This window comes from Platalea leucorodia (assembly GCF_965183815.1).
Source record: "Platalea leucorodia genome assembly, chromosome: 23".
NCBI classification, from domain to species: domain Eukaryota; kingdom Metazoa; phylum Chordata; class Aves; order Pelecaniformes; family Threskiornithidae; genus Platalea; species Platalea leucorodia.
The window spans coordinates 1,218,370-1,232,758 of NC_138845.1; the positions used below are offsets into that span (position 1 = coordinate 1,218,370).

A 14,389-nucleotide genomic window follows, 5' to 3' on the forward strand; every position below is an offset into this window, starting at 1 on the left:
CTCCCGTTGCTCTTGCTCGGCACCAGCTTGCCGTCGGAGCTCGGTCTCCCCGTCCCGTTAATAACCCGCACTTCATTCAGCAAAGCACTCGAGAAATTTGCCCTCGGTGAGATCTCGGAGCAGGAGCGGTGGCCAGCCTGGTCCCCGGAGGGCTCCGGTCCCCGGGCAGGGCTCCTCTGCCTGCTCCGGAGGGATCCTCCCCTTCTGGACCGCGAGCCCCCTCCACTCCGCTCTCGGCCGGGCAGCGGCAGCGGCTTGTTGGGCCGGCGATTCCTCTCCTTTGGTGCCGGCGTAGGATCGTGTCCCTGGCCGATCGCGTCTCCCCTCCCTGCTCCCCCCACCCCTCTAGCTTGAAAGAAAGTGTTAACCTTTCTGCACCGAATACCTCAGTTCGGAACTAGAATAAACTCACGAAACTTGAATAAAAAGATCCTTTTTGAAGATCGTTTTCAGTATTCTACAGAGGAGAACTGGAAAAAGAGACTTGTTTACATTGCTGTCGAGTCCGCACTTGCCTCTTGCAGCTCTTTCCCTTTCTGGGAGGAATTTAGGCATCACTTTATCTCTTCTCGCTCCTGGCCCTCACCCTCCCCGCGGGGCAGGAAAATGGGTCCAAAGTCCTGAGCCGTCGTCTTCAAGGGCTAAAGTACTTTTTCAGGCACATGGAGGGGCTGAGCCGCCCCTGGCCTTGGCTCCCGTCCCCGGCGCGGGCAGCGATTCCCAGGGATGGAGATGGGTTCGGAGCGGGGCAGACCCTGGGGCCGCGACGGCTCCGTCCTCTTGAGCGATGCTCCGGCTCGCCCGAAGCCAGCTGGGGAAAGCTCGGAGGCACCAGCCGAGCCGGGCCGTCCCGTGCCCGCCGCGGGAGGGACGCGGCCGTGCCCGTCATGCCCCGCTCCTCGATGCCGTGTGTGTGGCTGTAGCATCGCTGACGGGGACGGGGCTCCAGCGCCCTTTCACTTGAACATGGCTTCTTCCTGTAGCCAGGGTGAGAGCGTTCCTTAGAGCACACGGAGAATGCTGCTTTTCCTTCACCCCTCCTTAGTTTTTGGAGTATTATTGTGGTTTTCAGTTTCTTTGTTTAGAGAAGAAAACTGATCTCTCTTCTGGCCTTGTTTCTGCGCTACGACGTGTTACCTTCTGCTCACCATGAGACTAAAACGATGACGAGACAATCAATGTGATCTCTGTAAGGGCTTCTCCATTTCTTCTCTGCAGCACCATGCTTTATATACGTGTGTTCTTTGCTCTTAGCGAGGATCTTTTTCTCCCCTCCCCTTGTGTCTTATTAAAAATAATAATAATAATAATAATGATGGAGGGAAACGAGGTTTCAGCAGCGCATCCATGGTCTGGGAGCACGTGGGAGGAAGCATGGGGTGGGGTGGGACGGGGGACGTGCGGCCAGTTTCCTTGCAGGTACCAGTCTTGTTCTCCTTTAACGCTGTATTGTATACATTTGACAGCACAGCTTGACAATTTAAGTAATAATCAAAGTGTTTGGTAATAATGCATTATTTTGCTAAACGAGATTTGTGATGGTTTCCCTAGTGCATTGCAAAGAGGGATGGAGGGAAACTTCCGCTGCCCCGCCTGCTCCCTCCCAGCCCCTCCGGGGGCGGCGGACGGGGGCTCCCCCCCTCCCCTCCCGCGGACCTTTATGCCAAAGTTGGACCATTCCCGCTTAGCGTTCTGTCCGGCGCCCGGCACCCTTGGGGTAGCTCTCACCGAGCAGCGACTTTTTCCGCTTCCCCCCTCACTGCTACTGAAATCTCGTGGTTTCGAACGCGCAGGCACCGGATCACCCGTCCCCTCCGCTGCCCCCACCTCCGAAAAAAGGAAGTTTCTCTCCGCCCCTTGGTCCAAAGCACTTGCTTCAAGTAATAAGCACTTTTGTTAAAGCATGAGTCTGGATTCCCTTTAGCATCCCACGGGATAGAGAGCAGCAAGAGCGGAAGGGATAAGAGAGTGTCTTTGGGTTTATTTTTTCATTTTTAATTTTTAAAAAAAAAGTTTGTTTCTAGGGAATGAATGAACAAAGGGAAGTTGTGTTTTGCGAGAGAAAAACAAAACAGCACAAATACATTTCAACTCAAAAGGTGTATTTGCACTGCCATTGCTAGAGAAAGGGGCTGCCAGCCCTGCGGCCCCGCTGAGCCATATAAACTGCTGACAAACACTGAATGTAACGGCCTGGCGGAGGGCGGCCCGGGAGGCTGGCGTTGGCTTCGTTCGCGACGGGCGCTTCCACGAAATTCAAAAAGAACCTAACGGTGATGAGAAGCTGGTCGGTGTCTCTTTCTTGTTGCTGTTCCCGAGCTGCAGGCAATTGGAAGCTGTTTTTTCTTTAGGAAAACGTTTCCCCCCCCCTCCACCACCCCCTTCCCGGCCCCCTCCGCCCCATCCCGGCCCCGGACGGAGCGAGGAGCTCCCGCCACCAAAAGCGAGATGCAGATGAGGAGTCCCCGGCCCCCTCGGCCGTAGCCCGGGGCTGGAATCTGGCAGATAGAAAAGTAGCACTAAAAACAAAGCAAAAACTCCAAAAAAAAAAAAAAAGGAACAAGGGTTTTTTTTCCTGTTTGTTTGTTTTGAGCACTTGGAGTGTGGTGGTGATTCCGTAGGTACCGCGGCCCTGCCGGGCTCCCCCAGCCGCGGGTGAGGTGGTAGCGAGAAACAAGTGAAAAACCAAAACAAAGAGCAAACGGCAAAGACCCGAGAAACAATCTTTTTCTTTGATTTTATTCTGTTGTGTGGCGGGGCGGGGGTGGGCCCGGGGAGCTGCCCCCGAGGGTCCCCGCGTCCCCCGCCTGCCACAGGGACCACAAACGGGGGGACCTCGGGGTCCCCCCAGCCGCGGATGTCGGGGTCGGACCCGCGCAGACTGTCAGCCCACGCTCACCTTTGCCTTCAGTAAGAAACCAAAGGAAAAACCACCCCCTTCCATTCGAGATACTGGCGCGGACACGCGGATTCTTTGGTTCGGGTTTGGTTTTGGTTTTTTTTTTCCCTTTTTCTTTCCTTTTTTTCCTCCTTTTCTTTGTTTCTTTGTTTTTCTCCAAGGACGCGAGGAGCCGTTCAAACCTCTTCTCCTGGCTGAATTTTTCTGGGCTCAGCAGAGCTGGGTGCATTTGAAAGGAGAAAAAAACCCAACAAAGCCGAGACTGGGCCGAAGCGTCGGCGGGAGCTTCGGAGCGGGGAGGCGGAGGGTAACGTACGCCCGAGGCGAGGGACCTGCCGGGTCTCTGCAGCGGCTCTCTGCATCGCGGCTCTTTAGGTAAACTAAAATCCTCGGAGTTGCGGCGTGAGGCTGGAACGGGATGGAGTCGGAGCCCCCGAGGGGCAGGGCGGGGAAGGGGGATGCGTCTCTAAGGACTCGAAGGCATCTGTAGCAAGCTCTGTGTCTTTACAATATCCTATGTGTAAATGCTGCACCTCTGTATATTATGCACATAAACATTTCTTTGAATAAGATAGGACAGACCTCATCACCAGTCAGGTATAAACGACTCTTCCTCTTCTGTGTCTCGGTGTTCTGGCGTGCGTGTGCGTGCAAGCGGTTCGTGTGCGGGTCCGTGTGTCTGGGCGTTGTCTGAGCTTCCCGTGCAGGGGAGAAGGAGGGAGAAAAGAGGAAAATAGCCTTACTCAACCCAGTCGTATCGATATTGTTCGTCAACTTGAAAATAATAAAGTAAATGCATGGAAACCTCTAGCTGAGCCACGGTGCGTGACCGCGGGTGTGGTGTTTCGGAGATCCAGGGTGCCGGGTGTCTCGTGCTGCGCATCCCGAAGCTCTCGGTCCCGCGGGGGTTTCTCCTTTAGCTGCGGAGGGCGGGCGGCTGCTGCCTCGCGCGCCTGGTCCTTCCTCCTGTCCTTTCTTTTTCTTTTTTTCCAAGGCCGTAGGGAGCGAATTCCTCACGGCTTGACCAAAACTGCCATTTCTTTGGTGCTCTGCACTTAGTTTCCAGGGGTCGTCGTGGGTCCTCGGAGCCCTGGGGTGCTGCGGGTCCCCACCCTGCTGCTCTGCCCACCCCGGCCGGCGCTGCCCGTCTGTCCGCAGACCTGTTGCAGCTTCCTCGCTCCAGGAGTGATCCCTTCCGAGCTCTGCCTCTGGCGAAGGACGTGGATGGAGCTGCCGGTTCAGTTAGTCCGAGTCGGATAAAACGCGGTGGCTGCCCTCCCTGGGAGGAGAGGCCGGGGAGCGGGGCCGGCGGCGCGAGGGGTCCCAGCCCCGCTGCGGGGCGAGGCGAGGGCTCCCATCGGGTGGGTGGTATTCAGGCGCCTCGATGCCGGCGCCGTTGTTCCGTTCCTGAATTTTGCACTATGTGAAACGTGGCCAATTTGGAGGGGGCGGAGGGGGCACGCTGCCCGGCTCCTGCCTGCGAGAGACCTGGGGGTTTGACCAAAAGGAGAATCAAAGATGACGTAGGCTGGTCGTGGGCGACGTGCGGAGGGTCCCGACGTGCCAGGCGCTGCGGTGCGGGAGCTCGGAGGGCATTAAGACAAACCCAGAGCCTGTCCTGAGCGCTGGACTTGAGAACGCTTTTCCTACTTGAAGGTACTGACCAAAGCGGCGGCTTGCTTCGTGTCCCCGCCACGCGCCGGAGGCGGGCTGGGGGCCGCCGGGGGTTGCTGCGCCGGGGCTGGCTGCGGCTGCGAGGGGAACGGTGCTCGGAGCTGGTCCTCGTCCTTCTGTGCCGCGAGAAGCTCGCGTGTCCCCTGTCCCACGCCCCTCAGCCCTTGCCAGCCTCCGGCTCCGGCGGCGGGGACGAGAGGGGGAGTGGGCAGAGGAAGGCTGAGAGCAAAACCCGCGGCCCAGCTGGTTTTGCGAGAGGATGGAGCCCGAATTTCAGCCCTCCAGCAGGCGGGTCCTTGCCTGGGGTCCCATCCTTGCCCGTCCCTCCAGCCGGTGCCCCGCAGCAGCCGTGCTCTCCCGCAGCTGCATCCTGAAGCGACCTGCTACAGCCGTCGCGTTTTGCAGCATGGACTTGAAAATTGCACTGAAATCGTTGCGTGCCGGTTCCTCCCCCTCCTCTAACAGATCTGAATTTCTTTTTGAGCCCTCGGTTTCTGCTGTCAGCCTCTGTTCCCTCTCCTGCGCGCCCCAAACCTGCTGAGGCTCCCGTCCCCAGCGGCGAGAGCCGTGAGAGCCGGCTTCAGGCCGGAGCCTCTCCCTGCGGATCTCCAGCTCCGTCCCAGCGCGGCAGAGCAGGGATTGGGCAGGGAGCGGCCAAGCCCACGGCGGAAGGTACGGCCGGGCCTCGTGATGCTTCCCCGCTCTTTCCAAACCTGTTGGTGTCCGGGAAATGTCGTTAAATGCTGCAGGTGTCGGGCTGGATTCTGTCACGGGCTGGGATTTAGTGCGAGCGCGGAGCAGCAAGCCGCGAGCTGGCGTTTGGGCAGGGCTGGGCGTTAAGGAACGGCGTCTGTTTGCAAGGAGGACGCGGTGCTGCCGGTCAGAGACCTCCCTGGCTCCGGTGCCCGGCGTTCCTCGCCCTCGCCGGGGTCGCGGATGTTAGGCGCGTGGGTCTGTGTCTGTGGGCACGCACGTGCTCCGTCTCGGCAGGCGCTCGCTTAGCTTTAAAGATTTCCAAGTTCTCTAAGACCCCTTTCAAAGTCCTTTTGCAGTCATTCGGTAGGTTCTTCCCTTTTCCTCCTCAATACGCGTGGAAGGGAGTTTACGGAGATTTGCTTCATTTCTCACCTGCCCTGCGTCAGGGAAGCCCAGGCTGGTAACGAAGGGCTCGGTCCCTGCTCCGGCAGCCCTCCGGGCCGGCCCGCCGGCCGGCCCGCGCTTGACGGCTGCAGTGTCTCTCGGTCCGTATTTCAGCGCTCTCCTGCCACACCGGCGCTGCCCCGGGAGGCAGCCGTGGCTCCGCTGCCTGTTGCCTGTCCCCTTGCGGGTGTCCGGCTCGGGGGACGTCGGTGGGACGGGGAGGGGTCTCGGGCCTCTCCCTGTCCAGCTGCCGATGTGCCAAACGCGGGGCAGCGGGCGCTGGCACTCGGCAGAGCCGCTCCCCGGGCGTCCCCGAAGCCATCGGCGCCCGGCTCCCCTTGCAGGGACCGGAGCCCGCCCTCGCTCCCTGCCTGCGGCGTGGCCGTCCCCTCGGCTGCCCGGGGGCTGGCCGGACCCCGGAGCCTTGGGCACCCCCAGCACTTGGACACCCCAGTCCCTGGCGCTGGTTTTTGGGCTGTTTCAGACCTTTGCAGGGAGCAGAGAGCGATGTTCTCCGGGGAAAGGGCCCGAGCCGGTTCCTCTCCCAGCTCCATCTGCTCTGGGCACCCTGAGCCCCCTGAGCCCCCACGCTTCACGGGTGCCCCGGTGCGAGGCCAGCCCAGGCACAGGGTGCCCCGATCCCCCCGTTTGCCCGGGGCAGGGCCGGCCGCACCGCGGCAGGAGCTTTCCGTGCCGTGGGAAGAGCCAGCGCGGGAGGGGAGAAACGCTGTGGGCTTCTGGGGTGGTGGGATAACGAAGAGCTGCTTTAATTCGTGTCTTCTCTGCACTGTTCACACCTACCTCTGGCAATAACCGGGCTGGGGCGCAGACCTGGGGAAACGCTTTCGCGCCTCTCGGACCCGCGGCCTCGGCGCCGGACCAAGACGTCGGTGCGTGTAGCGAGAACGGCCGGGCTCTGCCCGGATCGGCCTGCGACGGGCGAGCGCCCCTCTCCCGGCAAGGGGTGGGCCGAGGGGGGAGCGGCCCCGAGCGAGCCCCCCGTGCGCCGGCCCCGCGCGCTGGGCGTCCGCCCGCGCCTCCGTCTGTAGCAGCTGCTTCGTCTCCTCGGAAGGTATTTTTACTTTAACTCCCCGGCTTCGTTCCCCTCCAGTGCACTGAAATGTGGAACCTGCTGAGCAAAAACCAGCGTGCGGCCGCGCTGGTGTTCGTCAGCGGCAGGGCCTTAATTGGCAGTCGTCCTTGCTGGGGACCTTTAACATGGATGCCTTTGTACTTGGGCAGGGAGGGAGAGGTGAGCGCATCAGCTCGAGGGGCTGGTGCCCGAACGTCCCCGCAGCGAGCACCATCGGCACCGTCCCCGTCCGAGGCCGGGTCCGCGCTCCGTCCCGCGGCACCCACGATGCAGATCCCGGTGCCGCCGCGTCGGCGGTTCAGGCGTCTCCCTCCCCTCCGTAGGTGCTTCTTCCTTCAACCACTGGTTCAAAGCACAAGCGCGTGGCTGGCGGGGCCAGCGGGGCTCTGCTCCTGGGGGCGCGGGGGCTCCCGGCCCCTCGCCCCCGCACGCCTGCCCCGTGGGGACCCGCCGCAAGTAGGGTAGGGTTTTGATGTGCAATTTAAAAATAATAGAAAAAAAAAAAAAAAAAGTATGAAATCTCCCCGGGGCCGTCACGGCGGCCTCGAGGTGCCGGGTGCCTTGGTGGGCAAACTGAGCCATGTCCCCCTGAGCTTGCTGGTTTCTCGCCCTTCTCCTGAGAGCAGGCGCCCCAGAGAGCCCCGAAATCGGTCCCGACCAGCGAAGCACTTGTCTCTGGGTAGAGGAAATTGGAGCGAGCAAAATCCCTTCGTGTCGTGCAAGGGAAACGCAAAGCTGTTCAGCCCCCTCGCGGTTCTAGGGAGCGAATGTGAGGCGATACGTAGGAGAAGAAGGAAATCAGCCCAACAAGCCATCCGTCCCCGCAGCGCAGATGCTATCCTGTCGGCCTCCTCCTTACCCCTGCCTGAGCCTAGTGAGCGGTTACTTTTGTCTCGGATGTTCCATATATGTATTTTCAGAAATCCTGCATCACCTTCGGGGAGGGAGGGGGGAAAAGGAACTAAAAAGAAATTAAAAAAATAAAAAGGAAAAAAAAAAAAAAAGAAAAAAGCATTCAGACTTGATCTATTTTATACAATGTAAGCTGCGACCAAGTCCTGTTATTCATATTGTGGCTTTGAATCAATTATGTTTATTAAAATGCTATTGCTTCTATGTCCTGTTGTCCTTTCTGCGCTAACGGCCGCTCCGGGGGGAGCGGGACGGGGAAACGCGCGCGACCTCGCCCCGGGGCCGTGCGAGCGAGCACCCGCTGCCGTCCCCCCCCGGGGGGCGCGGGCGCCCCGGTCCCCCGGGAGAGGACACGGGGCGGCGAGGGGACCCCGGGGGGCTGCACAGGGCTGAGCCACGGAGCCTCCCGGGGACGGCGGATGCCGCTGGGGGTCACGAGGAGAGGAGAAAGTCCAGTCCTGGGGGCACGTTTGGGACTCCTGCCGTCCTTCCAGCTCGGCCGCCGCTGGCTCGGCCGCGGTTCCCCGCTCCGGTCGGCAGCGGGGGCGAGCGCGGCCGAGCCCCGGGGCTGCTCAGGGCTGCAGCCAGGCGCGGACGCGTCCCTCGGCGAGGGCGATGCCCAGCATGATGCCGCTGCCCAGCAGGAACCCCGCGTTCTGCAGGAGGAAGCGGCCCCAGGTGCCCTCGCCGGGGCCCTCGGCGCCCCGCAGCGCCTCGGGGAGCTGGGGCAGAGCGGGGGGCTCAGCGGGGCTGGCGCGAGACCCAGCCCCGCCGCCGTGCCCCCGGCCGCCCCCTTACCATGTCGGCCAGGGCCACGTAGAGGAAGACGCCGGCGGTGGCAGTGAGGATCCAGGGGGTGAGGTGGGATGCGCTCTGCCCCACGGCCGCCCCTGCTGCCGCCCCCAGGCAGGAGAGCAGGGCCGAGAGCAGGTTGAGGAGCAGGACGGTGCGGGGGGCCGTGCCCGCCCGCAGCAGCACCGCCAGGTCACCTGCGGCAAGAGGACGGTGGGTGGCGGGGGGCCGCCCGGGCCGCCGCGGCTGGCGGGGGGCACGGGCACCTACCCAGCTCGTGGGGCAGCTCGTGGCAGAGCACGGCCAGCGCCGTGCTGAGGCCGCTGGAGAGGCTGTGGGAGAAGGCGGCACCTGCGGGAAGAGGGTCCTTCGCCCCGGACCTGCACGGACCCCGCTGCACCGTGCACCCCTGTCCCTGTGCACCCCCCGTTTGCCCCCTGTCCCCACGCACCCCCGTCCCTGAGCACCCCTGTCCCTCCGTCCCCGTCCCCCCGTGCCCCTCACCGATGGCCAGCCCATCCGTCAGGTTGTGGATCCCGTCCCCCAGCACCACCATCCAGACGACGTCAGCGGCCCTGGGGCTGGGGGGCAGCGCGGGGCCGTGGGAGTGTCCGTGGGAGGAGTGTCCGTGGGGGCGTCCGTGGGGCTTCAGCTCCAGCTCCGGCTCCGGCACTGTCAGGCGTCGCAGCTCGGCCCCTGCGGTGGCAGGGACGCGGGGTGGGTGCCGGGGCTGGCGGCCGCGGGCGCTGCGGGGCGCGAGGGGCTCTTACCTCCTCGCGACGGCGCCGGGACCCCTGCGGCCACGTCGGGGGTCTCTCCAGGGGAGCGTCCCTGGGGAAGAGAGAGGCGTTGGGTGCGAAGCTGGACCTAGCGGCAGCCCTGCGCCCCGCCCGGTGCCCGCGGCTCTCACCGTGGCCTCCCGGCTCCGCCGCAGCATCCCCAGGAGCAGCTCCACCAGGAAGAGCAGGTAGATGCCCCCCAGCACCGCGAGACCCTGCAGCACCGCGGCCCCCGGCTCCGCCAGCGTCTCCTGGTGCCTCCCCTGGGCCTGGACACGGGTGACCCGGTGGCTCGGGGGACCCGGACACCCTGGTCCCCCCCAGCTGCCTTGTGCCAGCTGCGGGCCGCCGGGGCGGGGGTACCTACGTGGGGCCAGAGGTGCAGCAGGGCGTCCCCGCAGAGCGTCCCCACGGCCAGCGCCACCAGGAAGGCCAGCAGCGAGCGGAAGAAGCTGCGGCTCAGCAGCGGGACGAGGACGACGGCCAGGGCGGAGGGCAGGCTGACGAAGGCGACGGCCAGCAGCCCCCAGCCCAGCGCTGCGGGGCGGGTGAGACGGGCACAGCCGGGGCAGGAGGGTGCAGGACCCGGGGATGGGGATGCAGGATGGGGACCCTGGGACTGCGGGGCGATGGGAACCTGGGGATGGGGACGCGGGGGGGGACTCGGGGATGCAGGAATGGTCAATGCAGGGATGGGGTGGCAGGGACTGGGGACATGGGGACCGGGCGCTGGAGGGATCCAGGGATGGCGATGAAGGGACAGGGGACTGATGACGGAGGAGCCAGGGATGAGGACGCAGGGGCAGGGTCCAGCTGATGGGGGACCGGGGGCTCAGGGTGCAGGGAGAGCGGCCACGGGACCAGAGGCTGGGGGAGCCAGGGATGGGGCTACGGAGACGGGGACGTGGGGAGCAGGCGCCGGTGTACCTAGGGATGGGGATGGAGCACTGTGAGACCTGGGGACCGGCTGATGGGGACACGGGGCTGCAGGGACAGGGGACCCAGGGACGGCTGACCTGGGGCTGGGGGCCAGGGAGGGGCCCCGGGGTGGGGTTACCTGGCCACAGGGCCCCCCCCGGGGGAGGCAGCGTCACCTCATCGCTGTGCTGGATGCAGACGCGGCTGTCGATCTGGTAGAGCAGGGCCGGGCAGAGGAGGGTGAACTGCTCCGGCGTCAGCTGGGACACCGAGTCCAGCCCAAAATTCACCAGCAGCTGGGTGACGTTGAGGCACTGCGGGGGGTGGCGGTGAGCGGCGCTGGGGGGCCGGGGCTCCCGGGTCCCGCTGGGGGACGAGGAGCAGCCGGGGCTCCCCGGGGGCTCCCGGCGCGCGGCAGCGGCGCGGGACGGCACGACCCCCCCCGGCCCCGCTCACGTCGTCGTGCGGGTGGTCGGCGCCGGAGTGCTCCAAGCCCAGCACCCTCCCCAGCAGGCTCAGGCCGGGCTGGTCCCGCCGGGGGTGCGGGGGCGCCCCGCGGCTCCCAGGGGTGGCCCCAGCACCGGGGGGCTCGGCGGACGCCGGCTTCGTCCAGCTTCTTGTCTGGGAGGGCCGCGGGCTGGGGGAGGCGAGCGCGGCTGAGCCCCCCGTCGCGCCGGGGTGGGGGGGCCAGCACCCGGGGCGCGGGCGAGGGGGCGGCCGGTACCTGGGGGAGCGGGTGGGCGGCGGGGCGCTGGGCGCCGGGTCCCCGCCGTGCTCCCAGACGGGGTGCCAGTGCCGGTGCTTCTCCTCCTGCACCTCCAGCAGGTCGAGGTGGCTGACGTGGCCGTGGCCCAGCTCCTCGTGCTGGATCTGCACCACCTGCACCCGGCCCAGCCCCAGGCTGCCCAGCAGCCGCGCCAGCCCCTCGAAGGGCAGCGTCCCGTTGGCCCCGTACTGCCCGAAGAGCTGCTGCAGGTAGTAGCCGTGCTCCTGCGCCGCGTCCTCGGGCAGCGGCCCCGGCTCCCCGCTGGCCCCCAGAGCCAGTAGCCCCAGGACGCCCAGGAGGAGCCCACGGGGGCCCATGGGGCCGGATCCTGCGGGCGGTGGAGGGGGGTCCCCGGCGGAGCTGGGGGAGAGGGGGGTGCTGTCGTGAGGGCAGCGGGGGCTGCGGTGTCCCCGGCCCCGTAGGACACAGCCCCGGCGCCCGTGGCTCCCTCCCAGGACACGGGGTCCCTCCAAGCAGCCCCGGGTACGCACCCTCCTGCCGCCCGTCCGTCCGTCCGTCCGCAGGGATGGCTGGGAAGCAACAGGCGGCATCAGGGTCACGGCCCAGGGAAACCCGTCCCCGCACCGAGCCTCAGGGACACCCACCGGGGAGCGGGGCTGGGGAGCCGGGCAGGGCCAGGCGCTGTCCCCGTGCCCCCCGCGGGGCCGGGGACCCCAGGGTGAGCGCTGGGGGGGCTGCACGGGGACAGCGCTGGGGGGACACCGTGACACTCGTCCTTGAGGCGAGGTTTTGCAACTGGGCCAGCTTTTGCGTTGGAGTTAATGTTTCACCGGGCGGGGAGATAACGCCAGCAGCACCCCCCGGCAGGACGCTCGCACCCCCACCCGCCCGCGCCCCCGACGCACCCACCCACCCCCCCGCCTGGCACGGCCGTGCCCCCCCCAGCTCCCACCCCACCGCCGGGGACGCGGGAACAGCTCTGCACGGTGATGGGAAACGCCAAACCCCGGGCGGGACGGCGAGATGGCCATGGGGCCCGTCCTCCGCCTCCACGTGGGACTTGCTGATGCCATGGGGCTGGGAAAATCCCCTGACTCCGGGAGCTGGTGCCCCACTGTCATGCCCACCACGGCGCTGGGTGCCAGGGGTGCCCCCACCTCCACCAGAGCTGACCCCCTCCCGCCGAGGTGGGCCTCGCAGTCCCCGGCATCACCCCGTGCGCGGGGCCCCGTCCCGGTGGGTGCAGCGCCGGCATCGCCCGCGCCCCCAGGACCCCTGCGCCCCCCGGGGCTCACCTGGGGCCGCGCTGTGCCGATGGCGGGGGCCGGGGGACGCGCCGCTGACCGGCCCCCGTCCCTGTCCCCGTGCCGCGGCGTCTGCTGCGCCCGAAGCGGGGGGCCAAGGGTCACCCAGGCGCTGCTCCCAGCCAGCCCCGGCGCCGGGAGGGGCCGCGTGGGGAGGGCCTTAAAGGGCGAGGGGGGCCCGGGCCCCCCGCGACGGGGCCAGGGCCGCAGGCAGGGAGCAGGCAAGGCGCAGGCAGGAGGTCAACCTTTATTAACACCCGCCCCGACAGGTCCCGGCCGCCTGCCTCGGCGCAGACGAGGGCAGGCGGTGGCTGGGCGCGGGCGGCACGGGGTGGGGGGCTGCGGCCCCCTGGGGCCGGGGGCAGCCGGGCAGTGGCCACGCGGCTCAGCCCAGGGACCCCTGAGCCGGGGCGGCCCAAGACAGGGGGGCCCGGGCCGCCCCCACCCGCCCCGGCGGCACGTGAGTGGGGGGCAGCAGGGCCCGGCCGGCCCCCTCCTCGCCCCGGGGGCTGCTCAGGGCCAGGGGGCCGGGGACCCTCCCCCGACCGTGCCGGGGGCCGGAGGGAGAGGGCCCGCGGGGGGTCCCGGCCCGTTATCTCTTGCTGCTCCTCCGCGTCTCCTTGCCGTTGCTGACGGGGCCGGCGGCGGGGCCGGGGTGGCCGGGCTGGCTGCGGGTGATGCGGCCGCTGGGGGGGTGCGCGGGGGCGCTGGGGGGGTGCGCGGGGCCCCCCGGGCTCAGCCCGTTCCCGTTCTGGCTGTCGGGGGCTGGAGGCAGAGCGGAGCAGCGGGAGGAAGGGGAGGCCGGAGGCACCCCCGAGCCGGGGTGGGCACCGGGGGGTCCCGCGCCCGTGGGGTGGGGAGGGGGCTGCGCGCCCTACCTGGGGGTGCTGCGGGGGGGCCCTGGGTGGTCTGCGAAGCAGCCGGACTCGCGCTCTCGTTCTGGGCCTGCGGAGCAGCCGGGGACGCCGCCGTGAGCCGGAGAGCCGGGGCGGCCGCGCTCGGGGTCCCGGGGGTGCCGGCGGTGCCAGCCTGGCCCCCCCCAGCCCCAACTCACCCCTTTGCTCTGCGACTGCTGCGCCACGTACTCGGGGTTGGGCTCGCTGAAGTTGGGCACCTCGGAGTAAACCATGCAGAACCTGCGGGCAGAGCGGGGCGGTGGGGACCCCCCGCCGCCCCCCGCCGCACCCCGCCCCCCCGGCCCCGTCCTTACTCGCCGATCTTCTGCAGGTCGCCGCCGCGCCCCGTGTACAGCGTCAGGCAGCCCTTGAAGACGGACGCGTACCTGGAGGGGGAGGCGGGGGCTCAGGCGGGGGCGGCGGCGGGGGCCGGGGGTCCCGGGAGCCCCCCCCTACCCCTTGGTGAGGCGGATGATGTCCCCGGGCTGGATGAGGTTCCCCACGTCGTCCCACACCGAGATGTTGATGCTGCCCGTCTTGTCGGCCACCTTGCACGTCCGCACCTCGTGCCCGTCCTTCGTCTTCGTCACCCGGCCTGGGGGCGGGAGGGGGTCAGGGGGTCCCCGGCCCCCCCCCGGGACCCCCCCGGGACCCCCGCACCCACCCGTCTCCAGCACGATGAAGATGAGGTTGAGGTTCTTCAGCCCCGGTTTCACGTCCTTCACCAGCGTCTCGGTGCTCATGGTGCCGGCGGGGGCCCTGCGGACGCGGCCGTCACCCCCGGCCCCGCACGGGGACACCGGGGACCGGGGCGGGGGGGGGACGACACACGACACCGGCCACGGCACCCCCGGGACGGGCCCGCGGGGATGGGGCGCAACCGGCCGCGGGGGCAGCGCCGCTGGGGACGGGGACGGTGGGGACCGGTCCGCGGGGACACCGGGGCTACCGGGGCCGGGACTGCGGGGACACCGGGGCTACCGGGGATGCCGGGAACGGGACCGCGGGGACGGGGCTACCGGGGACGGGGCTGCGGGGACACCGGGGCCGGTACCGATCCCGGGGTGCTCGGCGCCCCGTCCTCCCGCCCCGCCACTAGGGGGCGCTCGCGCCTCCCGCCCCGCCGCTGCCCCCCCCCCCCCCCCCCTCCGCTGCGCGCGCTGACCTGCCCGAGCGCCGCCGCCGCGGGCACTCCCGGAAGTCGCCGGCCACCACCCCGGGCAGCCAATCAGCGCACGGGGGGCGGAGGGCGTGC

At 67.4% G+C, this 14,389-nt stretch overlaps 2 protein-coding genes across 3 annotated transcripts; both read right to left on the reverse strand.

Moving 5' to 3' along the window:
- Positions 1 to 8,290: 8,290 nt before the first annotated feature.
- Positions 8,291 to 11,308, reverse strand: SLC39A5 (solute carrier family 39 member 5; the record flags this gene model as incomplete). Its single annotated transcript, XM_082332535.1, has 10 exons — positions 10,932 to 11,308; positions 10,664 to 10,844; positions 10,347 to 10,521; positions 9,657 to 9,826; positions 9,421 to 9,558; positions 9,281 to 9,341; positions 9,015 to 9,206; positions 8,781 to 8,861; positions 8,517 to 8,707; positions 8,291 to 8,440 (listed from the first exon to the last, which is right to left on the reverse strand). Exons 1-10 carry the CDS (start codon positions 11,288 to 11,290, stop codon positions 8,291 to 8,293), a joined length of 1,698 nt encoding a protein of 565 aa, XP_082188661.1. The 5' UTR covers positions 11,291 to 11,308.
- Positions 11,309 to 12,519: 1,211 nt separating this feature from the next.
- On the reverse strand, positions 12,520 to 14,326 carry NABP2 (nucleic acid binding protein 2). 2 transcript variants are annotated; one of them, XM_082332532.1, is made up of 7 exons: positions 14,300 to 14,326; positions 13,799 to 13,893; positions 13,591 to 13,729; positions 13,449 to 13,520; positions 13,293 to 13,374; positions 13,117 to 13,183; positions 12,520 to 13,003 (listed from the first exon to the last, which is right to left on the reverse strand). In XM_082332532.1, the coding sequence occupies exons 2-7, from the start codon at positions 13,875 to 13,877 to the stop codon at positions 12,831 to 12,833; spliced, it is 612 nt and encodes a 203-aa protein (XP_082188658.1). In that variant the 5' UTR covers positions 13,878 to 13,893; positions 14,300 to 14,326; the 3' UTR covers positions 12,520 to 12,830. The 2 variants fall into 2 exon arrangements, with proteins under 2 accessions (XP_082188658.1, XP_082188659.1); XM_082332533.1 differs by lacking the exon at positions 14,300 to 14,326 and having other exon boundaries at positions 13,799 to 14,221.
- Between the last annotated feature and the right edge of the window lie 63 nt (positions 14,327 to 14,389).

What these genes read in the sequence shown, in the direction of transcription:
- NABP2 (XM_082332532.1), bottom strand. Translation starts at nt 13,877, where the DNA reads ATGAGCACCGAGACGCTGGTGAAGGACGTGAAACCGGGGCTGAAGAAC. An exon ending in AGCAGTCGCAGAGCAAAGGG is followed by an intron (nt 13,184 to 13,292) that starts GTGAGTTGGGGC and finishes GCTGCTCCGCAG; the next exon opens with GCCCAGAACGAGAGCGCGAG. An exon ending in CCCCCCCGCAGCACCCCCAG is followed by an intron (nt 13,004 to 13,116) that starts GTAGGGCGCGCA and finishes CTCTGCCTCCAG; the next exon opens with CCCCCGACAGCCAGAACGGG.